At 52.5% G+C, this 27836-nt stretch overlaps 1 protein-coding gene across 9 annotated transcripts in view; it reads left to right on the forward strand.

The window, feature by feature from the left end:
- The first annotated feature begins 337 nt into the window (after positions 1-337).
- Positions 338-27836, forward strand: part of LOC108933838 (voltage-dependent L-type calcium channel subunit alpha-1D-like) — a 43969-nt gene continuing 16470 nt past the window's right edge. For 2 of the 9 annotated variants that reach the window (XM_029251719.1, XM_029251722.1), the window contains exons 1-29: positions 339-585; positions 3379-3703; positions 3970-4075; positions 12074-12213; positions 12307-12473; positions 12569-12721; positions 13623-13819; positions 14593-14696; positions 15509-15678; positions 18856-18943; positions 19316-19342; positions 19441-19601; positions 19696-19921; positions 20029-20236; positions 21439-21559; positions 21666-21780; positions 21892-21937; positions 22056-22104; positions 22197-22326; positions 22711-22840; positions 23660-23857; positions 24706-24812; positions 25040-25127; positions 25240-25347; positions 25704-25756; positions 25946-26092; positions 26212-26413; positions 26523-26681; positions 26873-26983. In XM_029251719.1, coding sequence (XP_029107552.1) covers positions 3492-3703; positions 3970-4075; positions 12074-12213; positions 12307-12473; positions 12569-12721; positions 13623-13819; positions 14593-14696; positions 15509-15678; positions 18856-18943; positions 19316-19342; positions 19441-19601; positions 19696-19921; positions 20029-20236; positions 21439-21559; positions 21666-21780; positions 21892-21937; positions 22056-22104; positions 22197-22326; positions 22711-22840; positions 23660-23857; positions 24706-24812; positions 25040-25127; positions 25240-25347; positions 25704-25756; positions 25946-26092; positions 26212-26413; positions 26523-26681; positions 26873-26983 — 3723 coding nt within the window. In that variant the 5' untranslated portion in view covers positions 339-585; positions 3379-3491. Of the gene's footprint in view, positions 586-3378; positions 3704-3969; positions 4076-12073; positions 12214-12306; positions 12474-12568; positions 12722-13622; positions 13820-14592; positions 14697-15508; positions 15679-18855; positions 18944-19315; positions 19343-19440; positions 19602-19695; positions 19922-20028; positions 20237-21438; positions 21560-21665; positions 21781-21891; positions 21938-22055; positions 22105-22196; positions 22327-22710; positions 22841-23659; positions 23858-24705; positions 24813-25039; positions 25128-25239; positions 25348-25703; positions 25757-25945; positions 26093-26211; positions 26414-26522; positions 26682-26872; positions 26984-27836 lie in introns of all 9 variants that reach the window. The other 7 variants (XM_029251724.1, XM_029251725.1, XM_029251723.1 and 4 more) reach the window with 5 other exon arrangements.

A 27836-nucleotide genomic window follows, 5' to 3' on the forward strand; every position in this document is an offset into this window, starting at 1 on the left:
ACAGTTACGAACACGGAATCGACGTGTGTGAGAACAGTAATAACACAGTAAGTGAACAGTAATGACCTTCATGGGAAACTGTGCCGCTTCGGCTGTGTCTCACGGGCCCGGCCGACGGGAGCACCTTGTTACCACAGTACAGCGCACGCATTACCGCGGTAAACACCGTCCTCCTCGGAGAAACACGTCACTCGTAGCGGGGCTGCGCGAGCCACGTGCTCGTTCCTGCGCTGCCCGGCGGCGGACTCCCCGCGAGGACGCGCTCGTGCGCGCTCGTCTCCCACCGCCATCTCTCCCTCTCCGTCTCGGCTCGCGCCAAACGGTGCGGCTGAGCATGAGCGCGCGCGCGCGTGCCGCGTGCCCTCGAGCCGGAGAGTGTTGATTGGCGTGCGGAGCGGAGCGCGCGGACGTGCGGGATTCGGGCCCCCGAAGCGCTGGAGGTGTTTCTTTTTCTTTCTTTTTTTTTTTTTTTTTCTTTCCTTTTCCCTCTAGACTAGTCTCTCCTTCCTCTTCTTCTTCTTCCTCCTGATTTTACCGGGAACGAGGGAGTCACACCTGCCGGGAGCAGCAGCGTCTTCGGCCCAGGTTGGTACCGCCTCAGTCACGGGCTCCGCCGGCGCTTTTCTCCCGCCGGTCGGTCGGTCGTCGCCGGGCGCTGAGTCTGAGGCGAGGTGAGCCCGCTAGCAACATGCTATCTTAGCCGCGGGGACGCACGTACCGTAACTAAATGGGAAATGAAGCCGATAATAAATAAATAAATAAATAAATAAATAAAGAATATATATGGACGAGCCAGCCAGCCAGCCAGCCAGCGGCCGCCGCTCGGAAAGAAACCGCTGAGCGAACGAACGAACGACGCGTCCCTCGACTCCCTCCTCGACTCGCTCGGCTCTTCTTCTTTCGTCTTCTTGACTTGCATTAAGCCGGGCGGTCAGCGAGCTCATGATTGCGGGTCGCGAACGGGGACAAAACGGACCGGACCGGACCGGACCGGAGCGGGAGAGAGAGAGCGAGCGCGGGGAACCGGGCGGGCGCACTGACATACACATACGATCGGATAGGGCGCAGGGATGTGAGGAACACGGAGCAGCGCGTGTCCCACATTGAGGAGCCGCAGTCCGACCCGCTTAACGCACCGCTGCGCTCGCCATCATCATCGTCAACGTTTTTATTAATCATTTTATTATTGCTCGAGCTGTAGTCTTTGCATCATCATCATCATCATGATCATGTGTTTCTCCTTTTCAGCGCGCGCGCGCACACACACACACACACTGGCTGGCTGGAAGTGAACAAGGACAACATGAATGTCACCCGTGACACATGAGCGTCTCTCTTGTCAGCCCTCAGTCCTTGTGTAGCAGGTGATGTAGTAACTGCTCCATTTTACCCCCTTATTACGCCTGTGTTGGGCTGGTCGGTCGGTTTGGGTTCATATTGGCGGTCGCTTGGACTCGGCTGCGTTAATGTCACCGGGTTGGTCGCGTCGTTGTCCACGTCCTCGTGACAACGTCCTCCCGAGGGGCCGGGGAGGTCAAGGACTTCGGCGGCGCAGCGAGGAATCGGAGCGACGGCCGGGAATTCGTTGCTCGTTGACGGGCGGCCCCAGCGTCCGCTCCATCCCATCCCATCCCCATCCAGAGGCACGCCGCACCCGCACCTCTCTTCCCATCCTCGTCCTCAGCGCCGGCACCGCCTCCGTCGCACCCCCCTCCCCTGCCGCAGCCAAAGCCGAATTGATCTCTTTCTTCTTTCGTCTGTGTTTTGGCTGAGAGTCATTCGGCAGTACAGCCCGGTTGACGCCTCGGTGCAACGTTGCTCTTGCTGGAGGATGGAGATCTTGGGCACTTACTGATGTCCCCTTTTTTTTGGGGGGGGAATCCTCTCACTTCTTTCAGCAAACCTGGGGATATTTACCTTTCCTGTTTTCACCCATGAAACAAACCTGAGATCACCAGAGAGCGTTCAGCGACAGACCGTAGAGCGGCTTCTTCATGGGTCCATCTGTGACTGCCCAGGTGTCTTTAAATGGATCTCTGTGGGACATTGTGGCATCTGACAAGCCTCCAACTTTCTGTCCAATTAGCAGAAACATGGACATCAATATACCTGGCTGTGCCACCGTCTCAAAGAGGAAACAAGCGTGACTGACTCACGCAAGGGTAAAGGGTTGTGTAACGAGTCTTAAAGCGCAATCCATCCTTTGCTTAGGCGTGCGGTTAAAGTCCTGATAAAGAAGCCAAGGAGTCGCAGTATTTGCTCCGATTACCTGTCAGCTGCGAGGCTCTCAGTGAGTCTATAGCAGGAGAGAGGGGCTCAGCAGTTGGACTTATAACACTGGGTGTGACTCTTTGGCCACTGAGGCCCCTGGGGAATGACATGGGTACTGGGACTGTGGGTGCTGGTGATGGCACAGATGGGTGAGAATTTCAGTGGTGTGTGGGACTGAGGAGCTGAGAGGAGAACGGAGAACTGGTCAAAACATCTCTTGCTCATCTCTGTACCAGTCTTCTGTTCATCCGTGTAACAGTGTCCTGCTCGTCCCTGTAACGATCTCCATCTCATCCCAGTAATGCGCACATGCTCATCAGTGGTTCTGTCAGGTGGTCACTAGAAGTTTCTAGGCTATTCTGGATTGATATTTGATTCCCTGTGAAGGGTTCTGTCATGTAAATAATTTAGTATGCGTTACCTGAGTGATTTAGTGACTTCCATGCACTCACCTTCCTCTCATCTGAAAACCTGCACATGACCTTGGGTGCCATGTGTGCCCTGAACATTTTGATGGGGAGGCAGGGGGAGGGTCCAGGTACGAAGGACCTGTCCTCTGAGTACTTGCTGTATGAATGCAGGATAGCTATGAGCTAATTTCTTAAAACGATGAATGTTGCACCAGAGCAAAGCAGTTTGTAATGGATGTTATCTGGAATTTCTACACAGTGCACCAGTAGGTGGCGCAGTAGTTAGAGCTGTCAACATTCGCTAAATGCACACATGCTCAAAGTCATCCTGCTCTTCAGATGGGAAAATCATTGCAAGTAACTCAGTGCATGAACCTCGTGCTGTAAGATTTCAAGTGCATTTATTATTATTATTTTTAGTATTATCTTACATTTGGACAGTGAGCCACAGTGCTGAGGTGCTGAAAAACCTCAGTGTTGCTGTCTAGGTTATTGCAGGTTCACAAGAGGGGGATGACTGTATGTCATTCTTTTTTTGTCTCCATACAAATATAGCACAGAGACACACACACACACACACACACACACGTAGATAACTTGTGACAAAGAGCACTGACTTCTCACCTGTCCCGTTGCCACAACCCTTCCCCGTCCCGTCCGTGGTGTGACCATCTGCCACCCCCTTCTCTTCCCCAAGAGGCAAATTATGCCATCAGCACCAGCGTCCCAGCCCCCGGCTCAGCGTGCCCCTCGGCCCCTGCACCGAAAGAGCTCCCCTGGCAGGCCCCGCTCCGTGCTGCAGCCCAGGCCATGAGTGCCACTGGCCCCGCCCCCGCCGGCCCGGTTCCCGCACCCGCTCCCACCCCCACGCCTGCCAGCTCGCTCGCCCAGAGGAAGAGGCAGCAGTACGCCAAGAGCAAGAAGCAGGGCAGCTCGGCTAACAGCCGGCCTCCGCGCGCCCTCTTCTGCCTGACCCTGAACAACCCTCTCCGGAGAGCCTGCATCAGCCTCGTCGAGTGGAAGTATCCTTCTGTCGCCTCTGGGGGCGCTGTCTGCACTGCGGGGAGTGATGCGGTGTGGGTCCCTCAGGGCGTTCGCGTCACCTCGGAGTGTTACTGGGCCTTTACTTTGTGTCCGGTGCTGGCCCAGGGTGGGGCTGGGAATAAAAAACATAATTTAGTAACTGTTCGTGTCTCAATAATGAGCATTCCCATGATGCACCTCTGCTGGCCATGTTTCGCGGAGCTCTTGTCACGTTTTGTCTGTTTTCCTTAATGAGATATTGCAGGCCATTTGATATCTTCATACTAATAGCTATTTTTGCCAACTGCATGGCCCTGGCTGTTTATATCCCCTTTCCTGAGGACGACTCGAACTCGACGAACCATGACTTGGTGAGTGCAGCTGCGGTTCCTCATCTGGCGACGATCTTCTGTGCACGGGGCCTTGTGTGAAGGGAATGGTTAGTCGGATCTGCGGATATTGCTTTGTTATTATTATTATTACTATTGTTAGTTATTATTAGTATTAATAAGTTTTTATTTAAGCGCTTCCTTTAACAGTCATTTCTGAGGGTTACGGTTTCTCCCCCTGGACTCCGAGTCCCTGACCGATGATGAAACCACTCTGTCAGAAGTTTGATTGGCTGTTTAACCAGAGGTGTTTGTTTCCCAGTCCTCTCATTGGTGGACTGGGTCAGCTGTCACTGTCACTATGCTTTGATTGGTCGTTTCAGCTGTGTGCGCTGTTGCTTCTCCGGACGCCGTGCTCTGGGTCAGTCCAGCACCCCCAGGAAGGTTGGGGACAAGGATAAATGCCACTGGCTCGAAGGGTTATGAAATGCCAAGCCATGAACTTCCTGTAGCTCTCTCCTAAAGGATGTACTTGCACATTAGCTGACAGAAAAGTATTCAAAATTTAGTAAAGAAATAGCTTCATGGTCTAACTTGTACAGTGAAAAAGGTTAAAACACATTTTCTGGAAAAAGATGCAATGTGAGCGCTGAGCACACTGGGGAATAAATGGTCTTTCGCTGTTCGGCCGAAAGGTCTGTCCATGTGTGACGCCTGTACTGCAGCACGGCGTCCTGCTGCCTTCGCGGAGGACCTAGTCGCCATCTGGCTACAAATGAGTGTGGGGAAGTGAGCGAATGTTCGCTCTGCACTGAAATGACAACTTTGCCCAAGAACGTGTTCTATGTTTATGTGCCTATCCTGGGGTCCTGGGGGGAGCAGTTCGTCTTTTGAGAACATGTCACACCGAATCGGCTATTGACTAACAGCTGCTTTTCCCACTTGGAAAGGGAACATGTTTGAGTGTGCGTGAAACAACGATGGGTTCGAATGTCTTCGTGGCTTATGGGCGATTTCACTGAGAAGCACAAGTGACCGATTCCACTTTGGACTAGAAAATTGACATTATAATCATTCATTCATCTGTGCATCTCCATGGTGATGCACAGCTGAGAGTAAACAGTACATCTCCAACAGACAAAGACCTTTATACACACACATGGACACACAGCTTGTGTGTGTGACTCCGTCATGTTGCTGGTTCACATTCCTCCAGTAGCTCTTATACAAGTGACATCCAAATACATAGCAGATGGTGTTGGACTCATTGATGGAGCTGTCAGGAGATCACGTGAGAAGTGGCTCTCAACGAGATGGGTTTGAGACCCTTCTTAAGTGTGGGAGGGATTCAGGAGCTCTGAGGGACACAGGCAGCTCATTCCACCACACTGAGGCTAAAACTGAGAACCTAGACGCTTTCAGTTTTGGACCACACATGGGTGGGCCCAAAGTGGGCAGACATGGAGGATCATAGCAGTCTGACTGGGGTGTAGTGAGTAATCAGGTCTTGTAGATATCAGGGAGCAGAGAGGGGGGTTTGACACAGACAGCTGCAGGAAACCTTTGGAGAGAGACGAGGAGGGGGATACATGGGAATCCTTTGGCAGGGCAAACACAACTCGTACCATGGTATTCTGTATCAGCTGTAGAGGTTTGATGGCAGTAGCAGGAAGGCCACACAGGAGAAAGTTGCAGTATCCAGACAGGATGTCACTATGTCCTGGAGAAGTAGTTGTGCAGAGTCAGTTCTGAGGTAAGGACGGATCCTGCGGATGTTATGCAGGCTGTGTCTGCAGGACCGGGTTGTGGCTTCGATGTGCTGAGAAAAAGACAGACTCGAGTCAATCGTCACTCTCAGACTCTTAGCCGAGGAGGTAGGAAAATGAGTGAGTTGTCCAGGTTGATCAATAGATCGTGACAGGAGGACAGGCCAGCTGGGAGGTGAAGAATCTCTGTTTGGAAAGGATGAGTTGTAGGTGGTGATCAGACATCCACGCAGAGATGTTCGACAGGCAGGCAGCAATGCGCGGAAATGTCTGATGCTCCAGGTGGAAAGGAGAGGAAGAGCTGGGTATCGTCAGCGTAGCAGTGCTATTTGAATCCACGGGAGGCTATGAACAGGCTGAGGGAGGAAGTGTAGATCGAGAAGAGCAGAGGACCCAGTACCGAGCCCTGCGGGACACCGGTTGAGAGAGGCAGAGGAGAACAGGAGCTCTGCCGGACCACTTGATAGGATGATAGGATCTATCTTATAGGTGGGACTGAAACCATTCCAGTGCTGTTCCTTTGAGGATAGCAGGAACCCATGGTCGAAAGTGTTAAATGCTGCACGCAGGTCGACGAGGATAAGGTCCACGGGGAGGGGGGGAGCACTCTGACCAATAAACTTACAGCCTTTATCATTTGTGAGAACTTGTGAGAAAGGGCATTGATGCGCAGGAGTTCTGCTTCAGAGTGCAGTCAGGGGATCTAGTGCTGGTGGGACAACAAATGGTATCATGGTCCGCTGTCCTGAGACCATCCTGTTTCTGTCTCGTGTCCCATTCTGTGTCTCCGTCTGCACTGCATGGTACAGGATGTGGTCTCTACCTGTCCTCTCTGGTACCGTCTTACTGCTGCTTGTTTTCTGTGCCCAACACATGGTCCTGTTTTCACTGTGTTTTTACTCTCCTGGTCCTTGAATGTAATCTTTGTCCTACTTCTGCGCTCCCACCTCAGTGATTGTCGTTCGACCGTCTCCTCTGAGTGTGGTGAGACTGGTGAGCAGCGGTCGGGTGTACAGCGATCAGTATGGCCATTCGATGTGCCCTCTCACACTGGGACCCTTCTGAAGAGAAGCTGTGACAGCAGGGGATCGACACCTGAGAACAGCGCCCCGAGGAGGTGCTGTCGGCACACACCTGCCTGAGGTCACATCCCGAAATGGCCAGAGGCTGTAGAGATTTCTCACCAAACTGTCTTTATACTGCAGTATGTGTGTGCAGTGTCCTGGTAGTGTTTAGGAGGCAGTACAGCACCACCTGGGGGAAAGGCCGTACAGTGTAAATGCAGTGCACTGTGGGTATGCGCGCGGTGCAGGTGTCATGTCCCGGGGGTCGGGCGGGTGTCGTCGTAACATGCTGTCTGCACACCTGGCTTATGCGTGAGCAGCACCAGTGTGTGAGCGCCATGTGCCGACACACCCTCGAGGTCCCGGTTAGTGTTGCAGCGCCGTTTACCCCACCCCCCCCCCATGCGGAGCAGTTAAAGCTTCATTAAATACGGCTCTAATTACTAATACACACTGATGTGTCTCTGGGCCACCTGACCAATGTGGGCCACCGACCTGAGCCCCGCGCCGCCGCCAGCTCTCCACACAGCTCTCTCTCCTGTCATCCACACGCATGCACACACACACGCAGAGGCTGATGCACGTGCTTTGACACTAGTCCCTGCGTCTACCTCCACAAACACGGTAGCTCGCGGGCCGTACTGCGCTTCCTCTGCTCTGCTCTGCACTCTGAGAGCAGTAAAGCAAGAGCTCGGTATTGTCGTCATGGTGATTTGGTTTGATTTTTGCTGGAGCCCAGGGGGGCAGCTGACACACGCCTCCCGTGGCCAGCAGTGCGTGGACCAACAGTGCGTCGTGAGGCTGTTTGTACCAGCTCTTTACTGCCCTGCGGGGGTAAAGTACAGGTAAACGGCAAGAAAATGGGAAGGAGGCAATGACTTGGACTGCACTCTCCTTGCTGTGTCCTGCGGCTGTAACGGAGACACGCTGTGCTCCACGAGGGGGTGACCGAAAGCCACCGGGGGCATTGTGTCTAGTTATAGGAGAGGTGCTGATGACGACCTTTGACCGGGAGAAGAAACTGTGCCATTTTCACACGTGCTGAGACCTTTCGCTTGAACCCAGAGAAGGGGAGTGCGCTAGAGTCAGAGGAAGTGACCAGCGGTCCCAGCGCCAGAGGCCGTTCCGCTCGGACCTGTGCTCATGGTGTACTGAGAGAGACGCGGGCTCACTGGATGTGTCCCCTTCTGTATTACACATCAAACGGAAGTGCGTTCGCTCAGTGCTGCTCCTACGTAGTGTGTCCCCGTCCTCTTCTAGGAAAGTTCACGTTCGACCTGCATTACAGTTCTGACCACTTGTGGACCATCTGCTCACCTGGTGGAGCTTCTGATGTTGTTCTCTGCACGCGTGTGTGGTGACTTGTGGTCCTGGCCCTGCACTGACACACGCTCACACACACACACACACACACACACACGCACACACTCGGGAGGGACGTCCTGAGAGTGTCAGGCTGTCTTTTGGAGGCACTTTATGAGCTGAAACAGTGAGGTGTAGATTATTTTTGTATTGTCTCTCTTTCATTATTAATTTCATTTTCTTAATAGCGATTATTCTTGTTGTTTCTTGTTGCGGGAGCACAATGAACAGATCAGTGTCTGAATGGTTATGAAACGAGGCAAAACGCTATCATGAGGCTCTGCAGTGCTCCAGTTAATGTGGCCCCGCCCATTTCACCGGTGTGGCAGTGGTGTGTGTCGACTGTGCGAACACTAAGTGACGTCTTCTGTGACAGAGGACACATGTGAGACACGTGCAGCATGTCGCGTCACATTGTGCATCGTATCAATTTCCCACTGCGTCTGCGCACTATCGCCACATGCAGGCCGCCGCGCCACTCGGGCTCGAAACGCGATTATTTCCCGGAAAATGATGGCACTAAAAATAGCTGCTTATGCGGGAGTGAGATGAAGAAGCAGGCGAGAGCAGCGTCTGCTCTCGGCCCCCCGCAGCTCGACTCCCCAGAACGAGGCCTCCTGCGTCTTCGCTGCGGCTTCTTAATCGGCCCCGTGCTCCTGAGTGCCGTACCGTGACCTTGTGAAGGGCGCTGCGCATTGCCGTGGACAAAGGGCTCTGCTTAATAACAACAGTAGTAACCATCATAGTAATAATAATAATAGTAACAGTAATTTGAAAATAAAAGGTGGACCGAGCAGACCAGAGAGGTACTGCTAGTGGTGGCAGCGTTAGGATCACTTGGCATGGAGACCAGGAGTGTCCAGCTCCAAAACGAGCGCAGTGACGGAGCCAATGCGTTTCCTGGGCAAAGTGCAACGTGAATCTTTCAGCTGATGGAGAACCAGTGGAACGGTCGACGCAGAGAAAAGAGGAAATATAACAATAAACCTGCGTTTTTTTAAGGAGTTGTGAGTGGCACATGAGTATTAATTCTCACACACACATACAGTTATTACTCTTCATTAATCTGACTGACAGTGACGTTTATACACTGTTATACACACTGAATGACCTATCAATACAGCAGGGTAATTTTTACTGTATCAGTTCAGGGTAAGTACCTCAATCAAGGGCCCTACAGCAGCAGGGGGATTCGAACCTGGGGCCTAGCAGTACATATGTGGGCCAATTGCAGGTTGACGCCACCTGCTGCCCACATACGTACTGCTGTTTGCGTTGCGCTCGGTGGGGCTGTGGTGCCCTGTCCATCAGGGGTGCTGTGCTGGACACCACTGGGGCTTATGGGTTAGTCAGCAACTTTTTGATAATTATGTCACTCATCCTCACGCTGTAAATGCAGCGCTGTACACACGCACACGCCAAGCAGAGCAGAGCACCTCCCCAGTCTCAGCCTGTTGGCCCATTAACAACCTCTTTCCTGCTCAGACTAACACTGTGTGCAGGGATTAGAAAGGAGGGAAGATTTGCGCGGTGGCACAGTGGAAGTGCCTGTGAAGAAGGCCCCTCTGCACGTTTCGGGCGCCGGGTGGGACGTGCCCTGGAGACCAGGACGGAGCAGCGCTAAAGGCCTCTTTGACTGGCACCAGCCAATGGACTAAATAGGGGCTTTACGAGGACATAACCGCTCATTTGTGCCCTGAGCCAAATTAATCACAGCTCTTCACTCTAATGAAGTGATAGGATGGACCGGGGTGCGGGAGACACACACACACACACACACGCGTCCAGACTCATGTAAGGTACTAGGTTCACATTTTCAGAGATGCTCCACTTTATCAGCCTCCTGCGTGTTTACAAATAGCGCAGTATTTTTCTCTCTCTCTCTGTGTCACTGTCCGTGTATGTAGAAATGTTGTACATTAAATTGGATAAAATCCATTCGTGATGCTGAGTGTTCCGTTATGATGAGTCAGTCCCTTCATGCTCATGTGAGTGCAACAGTCACACACCCTCTTACAGGTTACTGTCAGGTTACCGTGTTTACCCTCCGAGCAAGTAGATGGCAGCAAAGAGCTCCCAAATAGTGCAGACGTCCTTAATCGGACTCTTTTTCACAGTATCTGCGGCTTCCGTCTGGTGTTCCTGTGCGCTGGTGATCTGGAGAAGGTGGCGAACAATCCACGTGTCCATTGAATGGGTCTCACACACACACGTGTGTGTTATTATTCATGAAAAACAAATAATAAAAGCAATGTCAGTGTGTTTCGTCCTGCCACTACACCCAATATAACACCGCTTCTTTTTTGTTTTGTGGTACCCTGGTGCGTGAGGCTGGGGAGCGCTGTTGGGGGAGGGGGCGTGGCCTCGCAAACCCACAGAGGACTGCGCTGTGCCACTGACTCAGAGATATTTGCGGAGTGCCCTGCGGCTGGCGCTCCACTCATGTGTGAAGAGGCGTGTGCGTCCGAGTGGGAGGGTTTCATCGCGCAGGAGCACAGCGAGACCCTTTTATGAGCAAATTGCTGCATTTCATAGGTTCTGTACAGTAATTACTGTGGTAAAAGGAGCTCAGCCACAAGGAGCTCTTACAGGTAGCGTGGGGACACAGGTGGTGTCTCCTGTGGATGCCTAGGTCAAAAGTCATGCGATCCCCCTCTTAGAGCATGCAGGGTGTGCATGTATGTGTGCACGCAAGGGGGTGGGGGAGGGGGTCGTGCTGAATGACAGCACCGATTACTGTGAGTCGTGCGTAGCCCGTTAACCGCTCCCTCAAACAGTGCATGTGACAACATGAATTACACTCAATTACGGTGTGCTTGGTTCCTGTGCTTTGGCCCCGAGCCGCTTCATTAAACAGCGAAGAGCGTTGGCACGGGTTCCAGCACCCCCGGCGTAGCACCGCCGTTCCAACCTGCGAGGTGTTGCCGCAGACGTGCCAAGCATGCTGGGAACGGACCCCACGCCGGCTCCTCGAGAGCTCCGTCTCGTTTTTTTGTCGAATCGGCCGCTTCGTTTCCCTCCTGTTTGCGTCTTTGGTTTGTCTTGTGGGCCCAACGCCGCTGAGCAGGGACTCTGCAGAAACGAGATGCCGAGAAGAAAGCGAGCTTTCCTACTGGAGTGCTCGCGACTCTCGGTTGTAGTCGAAAGAGTAAAGTTTGAGTCCCCTCCGGCGGTGGCATCCTATGGTAAAGCTTACCGTGCTCTGTAAGTCACTCAGTGTGGAGGCCTCACACTGTAAGCCACATGGTAAAGATGAACGAATTCGGTGTACATCTGCCATTTTGCCGGTACTGCGATACAGGACGGTGTAAGAGCTGCTTGCGTCACTCTGCTGCTCAGCCAAAGGGACACAGGTTTGATGGGGACAAAGTACTTCGTAGAGTGCAGAGAGATGTCGTTAACAGGACCCTACAGGTCCTACTGGTCTGTCTCTCTTTACTGGACCCGGTCGCTCCCATCACCCCATCAGGAGCACCGAGCTCCTCCACCTCACAGGGTCATTGCTGAGTGGACTGTAGATCTTCCATGAGAGAAACAGCAATGGCTTCTTCCGCACCTCCATGTCCATTGTTTCCACAAAGGAATCACATTCACGTCCTGCCCTGTGGCTCTACATGGGAGCTCGTGATTGTGTGTGAACAGCTACTACCTGTGTGTGTGTGTGTGTGTGTGTGTGTGTGTGTGTGTGTGTGTGTGTGTGTGTGACCTCACTTCTGCTTGTCCAGAGTGCAAACCCGACAGACCCGAATTTGCTCAGCTCCATGCCGGGGTTAGATGTGTGTGCATAGTAAAGTGTTGCAGATGTCTGATGATTAACGTGTTCCCCCCAATGTCTCTCTCCTCCCCAGGAAACAGTGGAATATGCCTTCCTTATCATTTTTACAATTGAAACATTTTTGAAGATTATAGCGTATGGATTAGTAATGCACCAGAATGCATATGTGCGCAATGGCTGGAACATGCTGGATTTTGTCATTGTAGTCATAGGGTAAGTATGCCGTGCTGCGTGTGTGTGCGTGCGTGCGTGCGTGCGTGTGTGTGTGTGCTGCATTAAGAGTGTGTGTGTTCCGCTCTGCTGCAGGTTGTTTAGTGTTGTCTTGGAGTTTCTTACCAAAGACAAGGAGTCGGACACAGCAGGAAGCAACTCGGCGGCACATGGCCACGGGGGGAAACCAGGGGGCTTTGATGTGAAAGCGCTGCGAGCGTTCCGTGTGCTGCGCCCCCTGCGGCTCGTCTCAGGAGTTCCCAGTGCGTACCGCGGTGCCAGCCTGCCGGCATCTGGAAAGTGCTCATCGAACCTGCGTGAACGTGCTCTTGCCAACGCACCTCCTCTTTCTGCCCAGGTTTACAGGTTGTGCTCAACTCCATCATAAAAGCCATGGTGCCCCTCCTCCACATCGCCCTCCTCGTTCTCTTCGTGATCATCATATACGCCATCATCGGACTGGAGCTCTTCATCGGGAAGATGCACGCGACTTGCTTCGTTGCCGGCACAGGTCAGCTGTGAGCACCGTCCCGTCGGCAGCCTGCAGGTGGCAGTAAAGAGCCGCCACACAGAGTAGGAGAGCCTTCGGGACTGCGCCACCTTCGTTCAGCACTCTTCCACGGTGTTCCGTGCTCACCGATTGTGGTGCTCTTGCGTGTCTCTCACCAGTGAAAGGATGAGGAGCATTTCACATGTTAACGGGACTGGAAATCAGGCAAAAAGGGCATGAAACACAAGAGTACGGAGATGTCATTTTCCATCAGTGTAACGTTTTAAGTTTAATGTAGCTCAAAGTTTATAACAAATTGTGAAAAAAAGTACTCTCTATTACAACTTATTTTATTATGTTCTTTATTACAAACACACACACACATATATGTATATGTGATATTTTATTATTAGCCTTTTACCGCGATTTGTTGATGTAGCGGCTGGCGTCACTGAAGTACAGGTTAATTTCCAGTCTCGGCTGCATTCCTAACATGAGGAACCAGTGTATGTCAGTGTACTAGAATAAGTGTGTGTTCCTTGTATAAAATGTTATGAGATATGTTTACCCTCTTTACACTGGCCTTGCCAAGTACCTCTGTTTCTTATGTTCATTTCACTTTTTATCCTATTCCATGCGACTGAAAAGATACTTGTTGTGACACATAATGCTTTCTGTTTGGGGTGTTGCCTGTTGCTCACTAAATGTCGTCACATGTCCCTCTTGTCCCACCTCTTTCATACACTGAGTCTGTGGAGAGAGCATCCTGGTGACGCGTCAGGCCTTTCACCCCAATAGTTATGACTGAGTACAGTAACGGTGTAACTAACTACAGTAATACCACCAATGGTAGTAGGAGGGATAATAATGATGAGGGAAACGACTCTGTGTGTGTGTGTGTGTGTGTCCCTTTCTCCCGCAGACATCATTGCGGAGGAGGAACCTGCACCGTGTGCAATCTCAGGTCATGGGCGCCAATGCCCCGTCAACGGTACTGTATGCAGGGAGGGCTGGCACGGCCCCAACGGCGGCATCACCAACTTCGACAATTTTGCCTTCGCCATGCTCACTGTGTTTCAGTGCATCACCATGGAGGGCTGGACCGACGTGCTCTACTGGGTGAGTGGCACCGGGCCGGGGCCTTGCTCTACCGCGGTATCAGCGCCATGAAGAAAAGTAAATGTTTGTGCAAAGAGGAAAAGCCTCTTTTGATTGTTACTGCTGCTCTCATTCAGCGTTTACTTCCGCACTCTATTACTGTGACTGCTCTTACTTTCGTCGTCCTCATCTGCATCATCGTAACGCACCTCTGTCTACACGCGTCCGGCCTTCCAAGAGCCCGTCTCTAGATTTTTCCCCAGGGCTACGGGTTCTGTTTGCGGTGCTGTTGCATGCTGGGATGGCTCACAGCTAGACTTTCAGCCAGACACACAGCCCTCACCATCCACTGCGCCCTCCTCCTCCTCCAGCCCCCCATGAGGCTCCGTGCGCTCTATGTCTTGCGGGAACATGTTGCACTTGCTCCTCTCTGGCCCTCTGTGGGGGTCCCTCTTCGGCCCCGTGCTCCAGCGTGTTGCGTGACGTAGCCCTTGTGTCGCATTCCAACAAAACAGTTGTGCTGCCAGAGTGCTGCAGTTGGTGTATCGAAGTGTGAAGAGGGTGGATTGTGACTTTACGACCGCGGGGGAGATGCGATGTGGCACTGCTCTGTGTGTAATGAATGACAGCTGAAAGCGTATGATGTTGATGTAGCGTGTTTTAAAGGTGTAACTCTCTGCTCGTCTCTTTCCGTTTCTCCCTCCCTCTCTCTCTCTCTCTCTCTCTCTCTCTCTCTCTCTCTCTCTCTCCCTCCCCCCCCGCACGCCTGTCCTTGGCGCTGCTTATCGCTGCAGATGAACGACGCCATGGGGCTTGAGCTGCCCTGGGTCTACTTTGTCAGTCTCGTCATCTTTGGATCCTTTTTCGTTCTAAATCTCGTTCTTGGTGTGTTGAGCGGGTAAGCGCTTCCTCCCTCTCTCTCTCTCTCTCTCTCTCTCTCTCTCTCTCTCTGTCCCTGTCCCACCCCCCCGGCCGTGTCTCCTTCCATTGTCCTGCCCCCTGCTGGAGATAGAGGACCGCAGCCCCTGCGTCGAAGAGTTAACGTGCCGCTCTGGCATCCGCAGGTCAATGATGCCATTGGGTGGGAAACGCCCTGGATCTACTTTGTTAGTCTCATCATCCTGGGCTCCTTTTTTGTGCTCAACCTGGTTCTGGGTGTGTTGAGTGGGTAAGCGGGCGGCGTGAAGTGTGGCCCTACGAGTGCAGTGCTCCTCTGCGTTTGACTCATCTGCTGGCAGCTCTCTCTTACACTGCCCTTACACTGCTCTTACACTGCTCTTACATCACATGCTCAGTTTGCTGGATGAGTGACGAGAGCCGCACCTGGTTCTTGGGTCACAGCAGTCAGTCAGTGTGATGTAAGTGTCCCTGCTGTGCGGTCGGCCGTGTCCAAGTCCCCCGGGGCATCAGCGCCACAGACTCGGAATCTCGTGGGCTGCAGCCTCAGAGCTGCTCTTCTCATGTTACCTTCTCGTGACCTTTCTGTGCCTGTTTTGTGTGTGTGTGTGTGTTTCTGTTACTGTTTGTGCCTAATAGTCTGCTTTGTAAAGAACCAGCCTGGGCATCACGTAAACGTTTCCCAAATGAGTAATAATCAGGTTGAACCGTTTTATTCTTGATTTTCTCACATCTCTGTTCTGTTCTTCAAAACGATCAATGGCTTTAAGGCAGAAACGCAATGCATCGCTGACCCAGCCTGTCCTCAAATAGGGAGTTTTCCAAGGAGAGGGAGAAGGCGAAAGCACGCGGAGACTTTCAGAAGCTGCGGGAGAAACAGCAGCTGGAGGAGGACCTCAAAGGCTACCTGGACTGGATCACTCAGGCGGAGGACATCGACCCGGACAACGAGGAGGACGGCGATGATGATGGCAAGCGCAACCGTGAGTGTCCCTGAACGCACAGTTTGTTTGGCAAGGCACTCCGTGTTGCTGTAGTCGGGCCACACGCCCCCTAGGGGCCGCAACGCATCTTCCTGGGAGTCGGGCATGTTAAAGCACACTGTCCTTGGTCTCCCGAGGCGCTCTCCATGACTCGGATGCTGCGCCTTTCCTCTTCTGTCTGCTTCCGTCCATTCCATATGGACGTCGTCCAGGGCGCCCACCTGCACTCACATGTCCCATGGAATCGCGTCATCGTGCATCCACAGTGCGGCTGTTGTGTTGCAGCCCTTTCTGCAAGCTCTGCGTTCCTGTGTTCTGTGTTTCGTGTTGTCACTCATTCTCCCCCCCCCCTCGGTGTCCCTCCGCATGGCACCAAGGGCCAACTGTGGCCGACTTGATGGAGAAGAAGAAAGGACGCTTCGGGTGGTTCAGCCAGTCCTCTGACACACATGGTAAATGAGTGTGTCATTGCACTTGCTCTGCTCTCTGCTCTCCAGCGTGTGTGTGCTGCATGTGTGCGCTACATGTGCCGTGTGTGACTTTCACACTTTGTCTGCCTGTTACCGTGTGACACTCTCAGGACAAGTTGTACTTTCCAGGGTATCTGCTAGGTACTTTTTACCTTCTATCCTCAAAGGCACTTGTACATGGAGAAATCCACTTTAACTTCGTTACACTTCACTTACTCTCGTCTCTTGTCGTCTGAGTCGTTTACATTAAATGTTCAACATCATCGCAAAGCGAAGTCCTTTCAACCACGGACCGATAGCAGAGCCCTCGTAGTCACATGTTTCATTAGCTCTTCTTCCACCCAAAACTTTTCATTCAGGTAACGAGTTCCATTGTTTGTTCTTTTACTGGTGTAGCAGTATTTTCCCTTGAGTACCGTGTTTCACTGTGCTCCACTGCTCGGTGTATATGGTGAGTTTCGGTGTGCAGTGGCAGTCGGTGGGGGGAACCTCAGAGGTTTACTCTTCTCCTTTGCCTTTCCCTTGGGAATGTTTTTGTTTTCCTTTCCTATGTTTCCTATGGTTACCTTCCTTTATAGCTTTAACAGCTTGTACAGATGTTGTGGTCATCTGATGTGTAGCGAACCGTTTATTTCTTATTATGTCCCAGGATCCTGAGGGTGACTCAGGTGTCACTGTGTGACAATAATGTTCTAGAAACATTCATGCAGTTGAACTGAATTGGTGTTTTGGTAACTGGTACGGAAACGTCGTGTCATTTTGAATATCGGACTGTTTACATTGTTCTGAGTATGTGTGCTGCATGTGTGTCTACTGTGACTTTCTGAGCGCTTTGCATGTTTGTCTGCTGCGGAGCTTTACTGCGTCTCCGCCTGAGTACTTTACAACGGTGCCCTACACAGAAACGTCGTTGGGCCCCAGAGTTAGGCCTCCGTCACTTGGCCCGGGAGCTTCTTGCCAGCTTTGCGTACAGCTCTCCTGTAGGTGTCTGCCAGCTAAGATGGTGGCTGTGGATAAACAAACCTTGCCTGGACTGGAGTGTCACATGTCTGCGGCCCCTTTCTGTGACTCTCCGTCTGTAGGAGGTGCGCTGAAGAAACAAGGAGGAATTATGAATAAGGGTACATGTCAGCAACGTGGGGGGGTGGGGGGTAGGTGGCAGTGCCGTCGCGACAGAGCACTTCCGGACTGAAACGCAGCAGCAGACGGGCTCTCTCTGTCTCGCTCTCTCTGTCCCTCTCTCTGTGTCTGTCTCTCTCTCTGTTTCTCTCTCTCTCTCTCTCTCTCTCTCTCTCTCTGTCTTGTTCTCTCTCTATCTCTCTGTTGCTCTCTTTCTCTGTCTCTCTCTGATTCTGTGTGTATACATTCTCTTTTGCATACCTGGAAGCTCGCTGACTTGGAGCCAGAAGTGTTATACACACCTGGAGGGTCATGGACTGGTGGCACTTTACTGACGCTCACTTTTACCACTAAGTCACAATCGGTAAAAGGTTAATAATATAGGTGTCCCTCCATTTACCATCCCTAGTTTCTGTAAAAATCTCACATTCAGCTAGTATAGAAAAAACTTTTTGACGGATTCGTCCCATAAATACGATCACTGTCCCTCCTACATCTTGTCATTGATCAGTGACGCTCGGAAACAGCAGGCGGGAGCTGTAAACACTGGGGGAGTGAGTTGAACGAAGGCGGTCCCACACGTTTTCTGCTTGGCTGCTCTTTACTGGCGTCTGTTGGCTTGTAAGGAAAACGCACCGTGCTTTCACTCCACTACAGAACAAAATTTTCGAAAAGAGAGACGCAAAGAAAATGTAACAGAGTATTTAAACAAATACAATTCATAAACGTGAAAACATTGTGTCATGAAACAATCGTAACTCGACCGCTTGTAAGATAAGGAGTGATGAGTGTACTGTTTTCTGCTGACAGAGAAAAGGAGGTGGGTGGCATTTGCCTGTGTCACTGAGCTGTAGCTGGGAAGGGAAGTGCCTCCTGTCACTCTCCCCTCGTGACACGTCATCCTTCTGCTCCTCAACCGCAGAGCGTGAAGGTCACTGGTCTGCAGGTGCAGTCGCACACACGACACCGGGGCTGTGCTCGGCTTCGGGCTCTCCCCGTGACGTTGGCGGGGCCGTTTGGCAGGCTGCACATGTAGGATGTGGGAAGGACATGCACTCCCCACCCGTGTCATTTGTGGTCACTGCCACTCACCTGGGTCTCTGCGGGGAGTCTCCACGAAACTCACTGTGACTAAGGAACGTGAGTCCTGGCTTTGATAAAATGTTCGGGTCCATGATGGGAATGTACTCATATCCTGAGCTCTAAGAACACGTGAGGCTCAGGGGAGCATTAGGATTTTTCACACTTGTGTGTGGCTCTCCTGGCCTTGTGTGTGACTGTCTCTTGACTGCTGCAACACGGTCCTGGGACCAGTGGGTGGTGAGGTGTGTCGGACCAGTGCCCTGCAGACTGATGCTCCTGGGTTTGAATCTCTCTCCTCCTGTGGTGCCTCTGATGGTGGATGCAGTGAAAGTGGGTAAATCATTGTAAGTAACTTAGTGTAAAGAGCTAACCTGGTAAGTTGTACCTCGTTCAAGTGTACTGCTTTGGAGCTCTACTATGCCACCTGCTGATGCAGATACGTACTGTATGTATGGCTCTGTTGACCCAGTGCTGTGTGAGACCTAACGGCCCCTTTGCCCCACAGCTAGCGTGCCGGCGAGCGAGACGGAGTCGGTGAATACAGAGAATGTGAACAGCGAGGACGAGAAGATGCCGTGCTGTGCACCACTTTGGTGAGGAGCGCCGCGTTCTACCGACTCCTACGGTGCATGCCGCACGACTGTAGCTGTGTGTAACTGTGTTGCTGTGTGTAGTTGTGTGTAACTGTGTTGCTGTGAGGGGGCACGGTGGCGCAGTGGCGCAGTGGGTTGGACCGGGTCCTGCTCTCTGGTGGGTCTGGGGTTCGAGTCCCGCTTGGGGTGCCTTGCGACGGACTGGCGTCCCGTCCTGGGTGTGTCCCCTCCCCCTCCGGCCTTACGCCCTGTGTTGCTGGCTTAGGCTCTGGCTCCCTGTGACCCCGTATGGGGCAAGCGGTTCAGAAAATGTGTGTGTGTTGCTGTGTGTAGGATGTCCTTCCTAACACTGACTTGTCTTCACCTTGGCAGTCAGAAGATTTCAAAGTCAAAGTTCAGGTCAGTGAACCTTCTTCTCCTCATCGTACCTTTGCAGCGCAGACACTCGTGTGTTTCCACCACGCTCACGACCACTAACCGAGTTCTGTGTCCTGCAGTCGGCGCTGGCGTCGCTGGAACAGATTCTGTCGCAGGAAGTGCAGACTCGCGGTAAAGTCCGTCACCTTCTACTGGCTCGTCATCATCCTGGTCTTTCTCAACACGCTTACCATCTCCTCGGAGCACTACAACCAGCCCCGGTGGCTCACGCAGGTGCAGGGTGAGGATGGCACGGGCTGCGTGGGGGAGGGTGGTCGGGGGCACTCGCATGGCACGAACAATGTGTGCTCAGCATGTGCTCTCCTGTTCTGCAGACGTGGCCAACAAGGTGCTTCTGGCTCTCTTCACGTGCGAGATGCTCGTGAAGATGTATAGCCTGGGCCTGCAGGCCTACTTTGTGTCGCTCTTCAACCGCTTCGACTGCTTCGTGGTGTGCGGCGGCATCACCGAGACCATCCTGGTGGAGCTGGAGATCATGTCCCCACTGGGCATCTCTGTGTTCCGCTGCGTACGCTTGCTGCGTATCTTCAAAGTCACTCGGTGCGTCGTCGGGGTGGACTGGGGGGGAACCGGGGGGGAGCGGTGCCATGGTTCCGTTGTGTGTTCTTGAAGCTTCTCTTACTGCTCCTCTGTCCCATCTCCTGCAGTCACTGGGCGTCTCTCAGCAACTTGGTGGCATCACTACTCAACTCCATGAAGTCCATCGCCTCCCTGCTGCTGCTGCTCTTCCTCTTCATCATCATCTTCTCCCTGTTGGGCATGCAGGTGTTTGGAGGCAAGTTCAACTTTGATGAGACTCAGACCAAGAGGAGCACCTTTGATAACTTTCCACAGGCCCTTCTCACCGTATTCCAGGTGAGCTCACCCATCTAGCTGCTCTGGGTCTTCCAGCTGAGTTTGGCGACGGGTGTGTTGAGCGTATCCCAGCTGAGATGTTGGGCAAGTGTAGTGCCGATGCTTCATGTGACAACATCGACAGACAGGTGTGGTGTGAATGTGGCAGGTGACTTCAGCTGAGCCACGGGTGTAGAAAATGACACCTAAAATCCTTAAATTCCTTGAAGGTGAAAAGGAAGAGCAGTGGACAGGAATGGCAGAATGAGGCCATTTGTCCACCTGATGAGGGTGTCGTGATTTGGCTGAATACCTGAACTTAGCTTATTTTCCATTGCAGTGCACAAAGGGAGAGTGTTGGTGTGCAGAGCTGTGTGCAATGACACATCAGGAATTATTAGAAAATGGTTTGCTTGTGCAGCTCTACAAAAGTTTGGTTTAGGTTTTGCCCACACAGCATGACAAAGTGTTTTTTTTAATAGGTTTGGCCTCTCAAGAATTACAGGCTAAGGTCTCAACTTACAGCAACACTGGAGCCAGAAGTCTGTCACCAGTTTTATTTGTTGTTCCAAAGTCCATGGGTAAAATTATGCAAATCTCATTTGAATCAGATATAGGTTGCATATGATTTATGTTAATATTTTACATAATACTTATATAACTTTGAGTAATGTTAAAATTTAAACTAATTTAAAATGAAAAATAAACTGAAAATAAAAATTAATTGGTGTAAACTCCTGTTGAGTAGCAACTTGAGCGATCCATGCCATGAAGATATGTAGCGTTCATCATGCAGTCACTGATCGCCGACACTCGGGACGGCAGACAGGAACTGTAAACACTGTGGGAGTGAGTTGAATTAACGTGGTGCCAAACTGCTGTTCTGCCCAAGGACTCTTTACTGCCACCTGGTGGCTTGGAGGGTAAATGCAGCTCATGTTTGCTCCGCTCCTGGCAGATTGTACTGAACAAATGAAGGATAATAAATCAGATAATAGTATTTGTATGTATGAAAACTCGAAAGTGGACCAGTGGAAAGAAGTGCAGCCAATGAAGTTATTTTCACAGCGCTCAATAACTAGAGCAGCGGAAAGCTATTGAAACCTTCTTTTCCCGTTTCGTTTGTCGCTCCACTTCACGTGAGAAACAGTGCAGGGGGTGCAGCTTCGCCAGCTTCCCCAGGTGCTCAGTCGCTCGGTCGCTCAATACTGTGCTGTGCTCAGATTTTGACAGGTGAAGATTGGAATGCCGTCATGTACGATGGGATCATGGCTTACGGAGGTCCGTCCTCGTCCGGGATGATCGTCTGCATCTATTTCATCATCCTCTTCATTTGTGGAAACTGTATCCTACGCCCTGAGCTGTGGGGACGGGGAGGGACAAGGGAGACAGGATTCGGATACGAGGGCCAGCCAGTGGGTGTGGTTTTCCTCAAAGACATCGTAAACAGACATTCTGTTGAACGTGTTTCTGGCCATCGCTGTGGACAACCTAGCAGATGCAGAGAGCCTGAACACGGTGCAGCAAGAGGAGGCCGACGAAAAGGAAAAGAAGAAGAGCGCCAGGTGGAGGCAGTCTCTCAGGATACCTGCGCGTGACACCTGTTTGCGTGTGACGTCTGTGTGTCCCAAGTACTTGGCCTGTGTCACCGATGAAGGTGTTTCTTTTTGCCACAGATCCGGGGACAAAAAAGAGGATGAGAAAGGTGACAGTGACACCAAGGTATGTCAGTGGGATCCTTGGGGGTCAAAAGTGTATGTGTGTGTGTGTGTGTGTGTGTGTGTGTGTGTGTGTGTGTGTGTGTGTGTGTGAGACAGGGACTGATGGCACCTCTGTGCAGGTGCCAGTGGATGAGGAGGAGCTCGAGAAAGAGTCGTACCCAGAAGCAGGTAGGATGCTAGAAGAGGGGTGGGACCAAGTGTGTGTCACAAGTGTGTTTCGGACGCTGGTGCTGATGGGGGCTCCCTGCTCCCCCCTCCAGCAGAGGACGACGAGGACGAGCCTGACGTCCCCGCAGGACCCCGGCCCCCCATTTCGGAGCTTGTGAAGAAGGAGAAAATCACACCGATCCCTGAAGGCAGCGCCTTCTTCATCTTCAGCAACACGAACCCGTGAGCATGTGCACAGGAACATTACCAGTGTGTGTGTGTGTGTGTGTGTGTGTGTGTGTGTGTGTGTGAGAGAGAAAGAGAGTGAGTGTGTATGTGCCAGGTGTTTGTGACGTGCCGTTACCTCAGGGCACAAGTGCACTGGATTCACTCGTCATATTTCCTTCATTAGTCATTCATTACAGGCTCCGTGGCTCATGTGCTTGTTCACCTTGTTGTACCGTAGTACCGTGGAGTACCTGACAGGTTCGCGCATTTGCCAAGGAGACGTTGAAACAGGCGCATCGCCACCTGAACCAGTAACATTTGGGGCATAAAGAGGGCGGCAACTGGCACAAGCTGCAAGAACGGTCTGTGTGCTGACGGTGGTGTGTGTTTGGTGTGCAGGGTTCGAGTGGCCTGTCACAGGCTCATCAACCACCATATCTTCACGAACCTCATCCTCGTCTTCATCATGCTGAGCTCCGTCTCCCTGGCTGCAGAGGACCCCATCCGCAACTTCTCTGCGAGGAACATCGTAAGCACGAGCTGTGTGTGTGTGTGTGTGTGTGTGTGTGTGTGAGACGTTGTCACGCTGCTCTCCTCGTAGTGAATCCTAACCGTGCGCTGATGGCAGTAAGAGAGACACAAACTCTTTCAGTGAGCGAATGTCTCCCATCAGTTCACCCTGTTTTACACGCAGGGCCACTTAAGACATAAAATCCTTCTCTAGGACAGCAGCTCTTTGTCTTGCAGCATGAACCTTCTGCCTTGTGTGTGTCCACATGTTTCCAGAACGTCAGAGGTTAGAACTGCTGCCTTTGGGCCCAAAGGTTGTTGGTTCAAATCTCACCTTCTGCTGTAGTCGCCTTGAGCAAGGTACTTACCCTGAATTACCCCAGTAACATGACCCAGCTGTATAGATGGGTATAAACTTGTACGTGGATTAACACTGTAAATCACTTTGGGGAAAACGTCCAGCTTCACGAATAAATGTAAACTTGACCTCTCAGCTCGGTGACATGCAAACGTTCGCTGCCCCGAGCGCAAATGAAGTGTGTGATTTGGGCCGCGGTTGCGCTCATAAGCGGAGGAGCCGCCGCGTCACGGGGCTGTTGTCGTTTTCCCCCGTGTCTCAGCAGGACTTTGTGTCCTCGTTGATGGAATGGCGGGTGGGGGGGGTTGTTCGGGGCACTGTGTGAAACTCTTCAACTGTAGCTGTTCCTTCATAACTGCCCCAGAGCCTGTGTGACGGATGGACTAACTCCGTGTCTCCTCAACAGCCCGGATGCCATGCAGCCGTGTTCGTTCTTCACTTTCCTGTTTCTGCCACTAAATGTGTGTGTTGCTTTTGCAGATACTTGGTTACCTTGATTATGCCTTCACGGCAATCTTTACTGTTGAGATCCTCTTGAAGGTAAATGCCCTCTCCGTGCCTCTGTGTGCTTGTGCCAGTGCTCGTGCAGTAACCTCGAACCGTCTCGTTGCCTTCCAGGTCCTAGGCTATGCAGATTATGTCTTCACTAGTATGTTTACGTTTGAGATCATTTTGAAGGTAACCCCCTACTGACAGCGAGAGCCCTATCGCATACCCCTCGTGTGTCTCCTGCCTCTCAGTGCCACCTAGCTTGTCTCTTCTCTCTCGTTGCCATGGCACCTCTTTTAAGAGAGCACGTGAGCGCCCCCTGCTGGCCGCATGCTCGGACCGAGGGGCGCGGTCTGCAGATTGCAGCCGACTAAGCACCGCGGCCACTTCTGCACACTTGGCGGCGCCCATGTTTGGAAGTTTAAAAAGTGGAGCGTGGCTCTCATCGCACTTCGACCGCGGTGCGGCTGCACAACTCTCGCGCCGCTAATGCCGCGCCGCGGTACGACTGCGATACCACGCCAGGCAGCCGTCCATGTGTAAAAGTGTAAAAGAGGGGGCGCGCACCTGACTCCAGGGTTACAGCATGGGCTCCAGTGCTTGGCCCTTTGCGCTCGCTCGGTCAGTGCATGAGCGCATGGGCGTCGCGGCATCCCGGGGAGCGGCTGATGCTCGGCGCTACTCGCCCGCTCTCCCTCTCCACATGCACTGGGGACGCGTGTGCGTTTCCTCTCTCGGAACTTTGCAATGCGCTTCAGGTGGCCCCCATGAATGTGTCAGTATGTGTCAGACGCGTCGTCTCGGCAACAAACCGCATGCTTTATTGCCGAGAGCCCGGCTCTCGATGGCACAAGGCGCAGCGGCGAATGTTCTGCTGCATTCGTGGAGTGGGGGCCGAACGGCCAGGAGACACCTAATGACACGCTTCGTGTGGAAGGCACTCGCAGGCTCCGTGTGTGTGCGTGCATGTGTGCGTGCGAGTGTGTGTGTCTATGTGTGTTTGTGTGTGCTGTTGAACTGTTCTCCTTCTCCTGCAGATGACCACGTACGGGGCTTTCCTGCACAAAGGCGCATTCTGTCGTAATTATTTCAACCTGTTGGACCTGCTGGTGGTCGGCGTGTCACTGGTGTCCTTTGGCATTCAGTAAGTACCTTCCAGGCACCTGATGGTGTGGACAAGGAGGACAGTTTAGAAAAGGTGGACAAAGAGGAAGGAGCTGGGAGAGCGGATAAGATGTAGCGGACAAAGAGGACAGATCGGAGAAGGTGGACAAAGAGGACATAGAGGACGGAATGAACACTGGCGGCACAGAAAGAGCTGCTGTCGTGGTCGCCCTGAAGGCCACAGCCGACCGCTCTTCTCCCCCGCAGGTCTTCTGCCATCTCCGTGGTGAAGATCCTGCGAGTTCTGCGTGTGCTGCGTCCCCTGAGGGCCATCAACCGCGCCAAGGGCCTCAAGGTGAGCTCAGAAAGCAGTGTGACGGAAGCCCAAAGATAGCTGTGCTCTCTGTGCGGGACCCCGGGCCTCTGGGCCTCTGACCTTTGCCCTTCGCTGCCCACGGTGCCTGCAGCACGTGGTGCAGTGTGTGTTTGTGGCCATCAGGACCATCGGCAACATCATGATCGTCACCACACTTCTGCAGTTCATGTTTGCTTGCATAGGAGTACAGCTCTTCAAGGTCAGTGACACTTTCAGTGTGTGTGTGTGTGTGTGTGTGTGTGTGTGTGTGTGTGTGTGTGTGTGTGTGTGTGCGCGCTTCTGTGTTTGCGTGGCACTCGCAGCCTCAGAGGAGAAGTGTGTGAGGAGGCCACAGTCGGAGTGCCGTTGCGTCGCCCTACAGGCACAAATTCTCCGGAGCTGTTTTCATGCGGCAGTAAAGAGCGTCTGAGTTTCCACAGTGTTTCCAGCTCGCGTTTGCAGCTTGAGGCCGCAAAAGCGTCGACGATGTCGAAATCTAAAGTGTTGCCGAGCTTTTTAATGTGAGTGAGCAAGCAAACGAATGAACCCGCTGCTGTGTGTGTCTCGGGACCGCAGGGCAAGTTCTACCGCTGCTCGGATGAGGCCAAGTCCAGTCCAGAGGAGTGCAAGTGAGTGCGCCGAGCGCGAGAGCCGCTTCCACCGGAGACATGCACTGTGTGTGTGTGTGTGTGTGTGTGTGTGTGTGTGTGTGTGTGTGTGTGTCTAAGGCTTGAGCTGCACTGCAGGGCTGCCCAGGCTGCACTCAAGCAACCACTTGACCCGAGAGCGGTCCGGTTCACGGCTCTCCGTCTTCGCAGGGGAACCTACATCCTGTACAAAGACGGTGACGTGAACCAGCCGGTGATCCGCGAGAGACAGTGGCTCAACAGTGAGTTCAACTTCGACAACGTGCTCATGGCCATGATGGCGCTCTTCACCGTGTCCACCTTCGAGGGCTGGCCAGCGTAAGCCTTGAGAGCACGCGCGCGCGCGCGCGCACACACACACACACAGACAGACAGTGTGCAGGCTTTCTCCTGCAGCCTGCTGACGGACCTCATCGTTCTCCCACCTGCTTCCTCAGGCTGCTCTACAAGGCCATCGATTCCAACCGGGAGAACCTGGGCCCAATATATAACTACCGTGTGGAGATCTCCATCTTCTTCATCATCTACATCATCATCATCGCCTTCTTCATGATGAACATCTTTGTGGGTTTTGTCATCGTCACTTTCCAGGAGCAGGGGGAGAAGGAGTACAAGAACTGCGAGCTGGACAAAAACCAGGTGAGAAGTGACTCCAGCCGGCTCTATGTGTGTGTGTGTGTGTGTGTGTGTGTGTGTGTGTGTGTGTGTGTGTGTGTGTGATCTAACTTCACGTTGCCATCCCCCACAGCGGCAGTGCGTGGAATATGCCCTGAAGGCACGCCCCCTGCGCAGGTACATCCCCAAGAACCCATATCAGTACAAGTTCTGGTATGTCGTGAACTCTACGGGCTTCGAGTACATCATGTTCGTACTCATCATGCTCAACACGCTGTGCCTGGCTGTACAGGTAAGCTCTACCCTCTCAGCCTGTGCTCTTCCTTGCGGCCCCCATCTGGCTCACGCCTTGTCCTGCCGCATGAAGCCGTTTTCGAAACGGTGTGTGTCTGTGTGCGTGCGTGCATGCACGCGTGTGTGTGTGTGTGTATGTGCATGTGTGCGTGTGTGATAACGCAGTGACTGCACACCCTCTCCCCACAGCACTATGGCCAGTCGCCGCTCTTCAACTATGTCATGGACATCCTCAACATGGTCTTCACAGCTGTCTTCACCGTGGAGATGGTCCTTAAGCTCATCGCCTTCAAGCCCAGGGTATGGCGGCCGACACGGGACACAAACATTGGCTATAGTCATTCCACCTAGACACACACAGTTTTGATTGGTTCCTGTTTAGTTCCCATTTGTTCCGTCCTTTCCATTCGCTGTGTAATGTGACCGCAGAGGGCGATTTGTGACAGACAGTAAATGGGTGTAAAATTGTGCAACAGCTCTGCGTGCCCAAGAAGGACAGAATGCTTGTAAGTCCATGGAGTGCAGTTTTGTGTGTGTGTGTGTGTGTGTGTGTGTGTGTGTGTGTGTGTCCATCACTCCCCTTCCTGTGTCCCAGATGCTGTGCTTGGCTCCACTACCTCCTCCCCTTCCCTGTGTGTGCAGCTCTGTGCAGTGCATGCAGCCACAGCATAGGGACACTCTCATCCACATGGTAAATCAGGGTAAAACACACGCTGTGCTGTGAGTGGGCCCTGCTGCTCTCTTTACTGGATGACACGGAAACACATGGTGCCAGGATGATGACATTTTTTAAGTGCAGCATTTGTGTGTAAAGAAGCCATGTTTTCACCACTGTGTGCAACAGTAAACAAACAAATAAACTATGGCTGATGCCGAACCATGAGCACAGTGACCATGAGGAGACGGCAGCAGATTCCCCCACATCTGTGTGTGTGTGTGTGTGTGTGTGTGTGTGTGGTTCAGCTAGCCAGAAAAACTGGAGCTGCTGCTGTGGCAGTGTCAAGTGTCTGAAAATGGTTTCATATTTAAAAACATATGATAAAAAAAGCAGCACCGAACAGCCGGTAGCGTAGTGGTTAAAGCTGCTGCCTTTAGACCCGAAGGTTGCACATTCGATTCCCCCCTCCAGCTATAGTACCCTTGAGCAAGGTAC

This window comes from Scleropages formosus, chromosome 5, assembly GCF_900964775.1.
Source record: "Scleropages formosus chromosome 5, fSclFor1.1, whole genome shotgun sequence".
Classification (NCBI taxonomy): Eukaryota; Metazoa; Chordata; class Actinopteri; order Osteoglossiformes; family Osteoglossidae; genus Scleropages; species Scleropages formosus.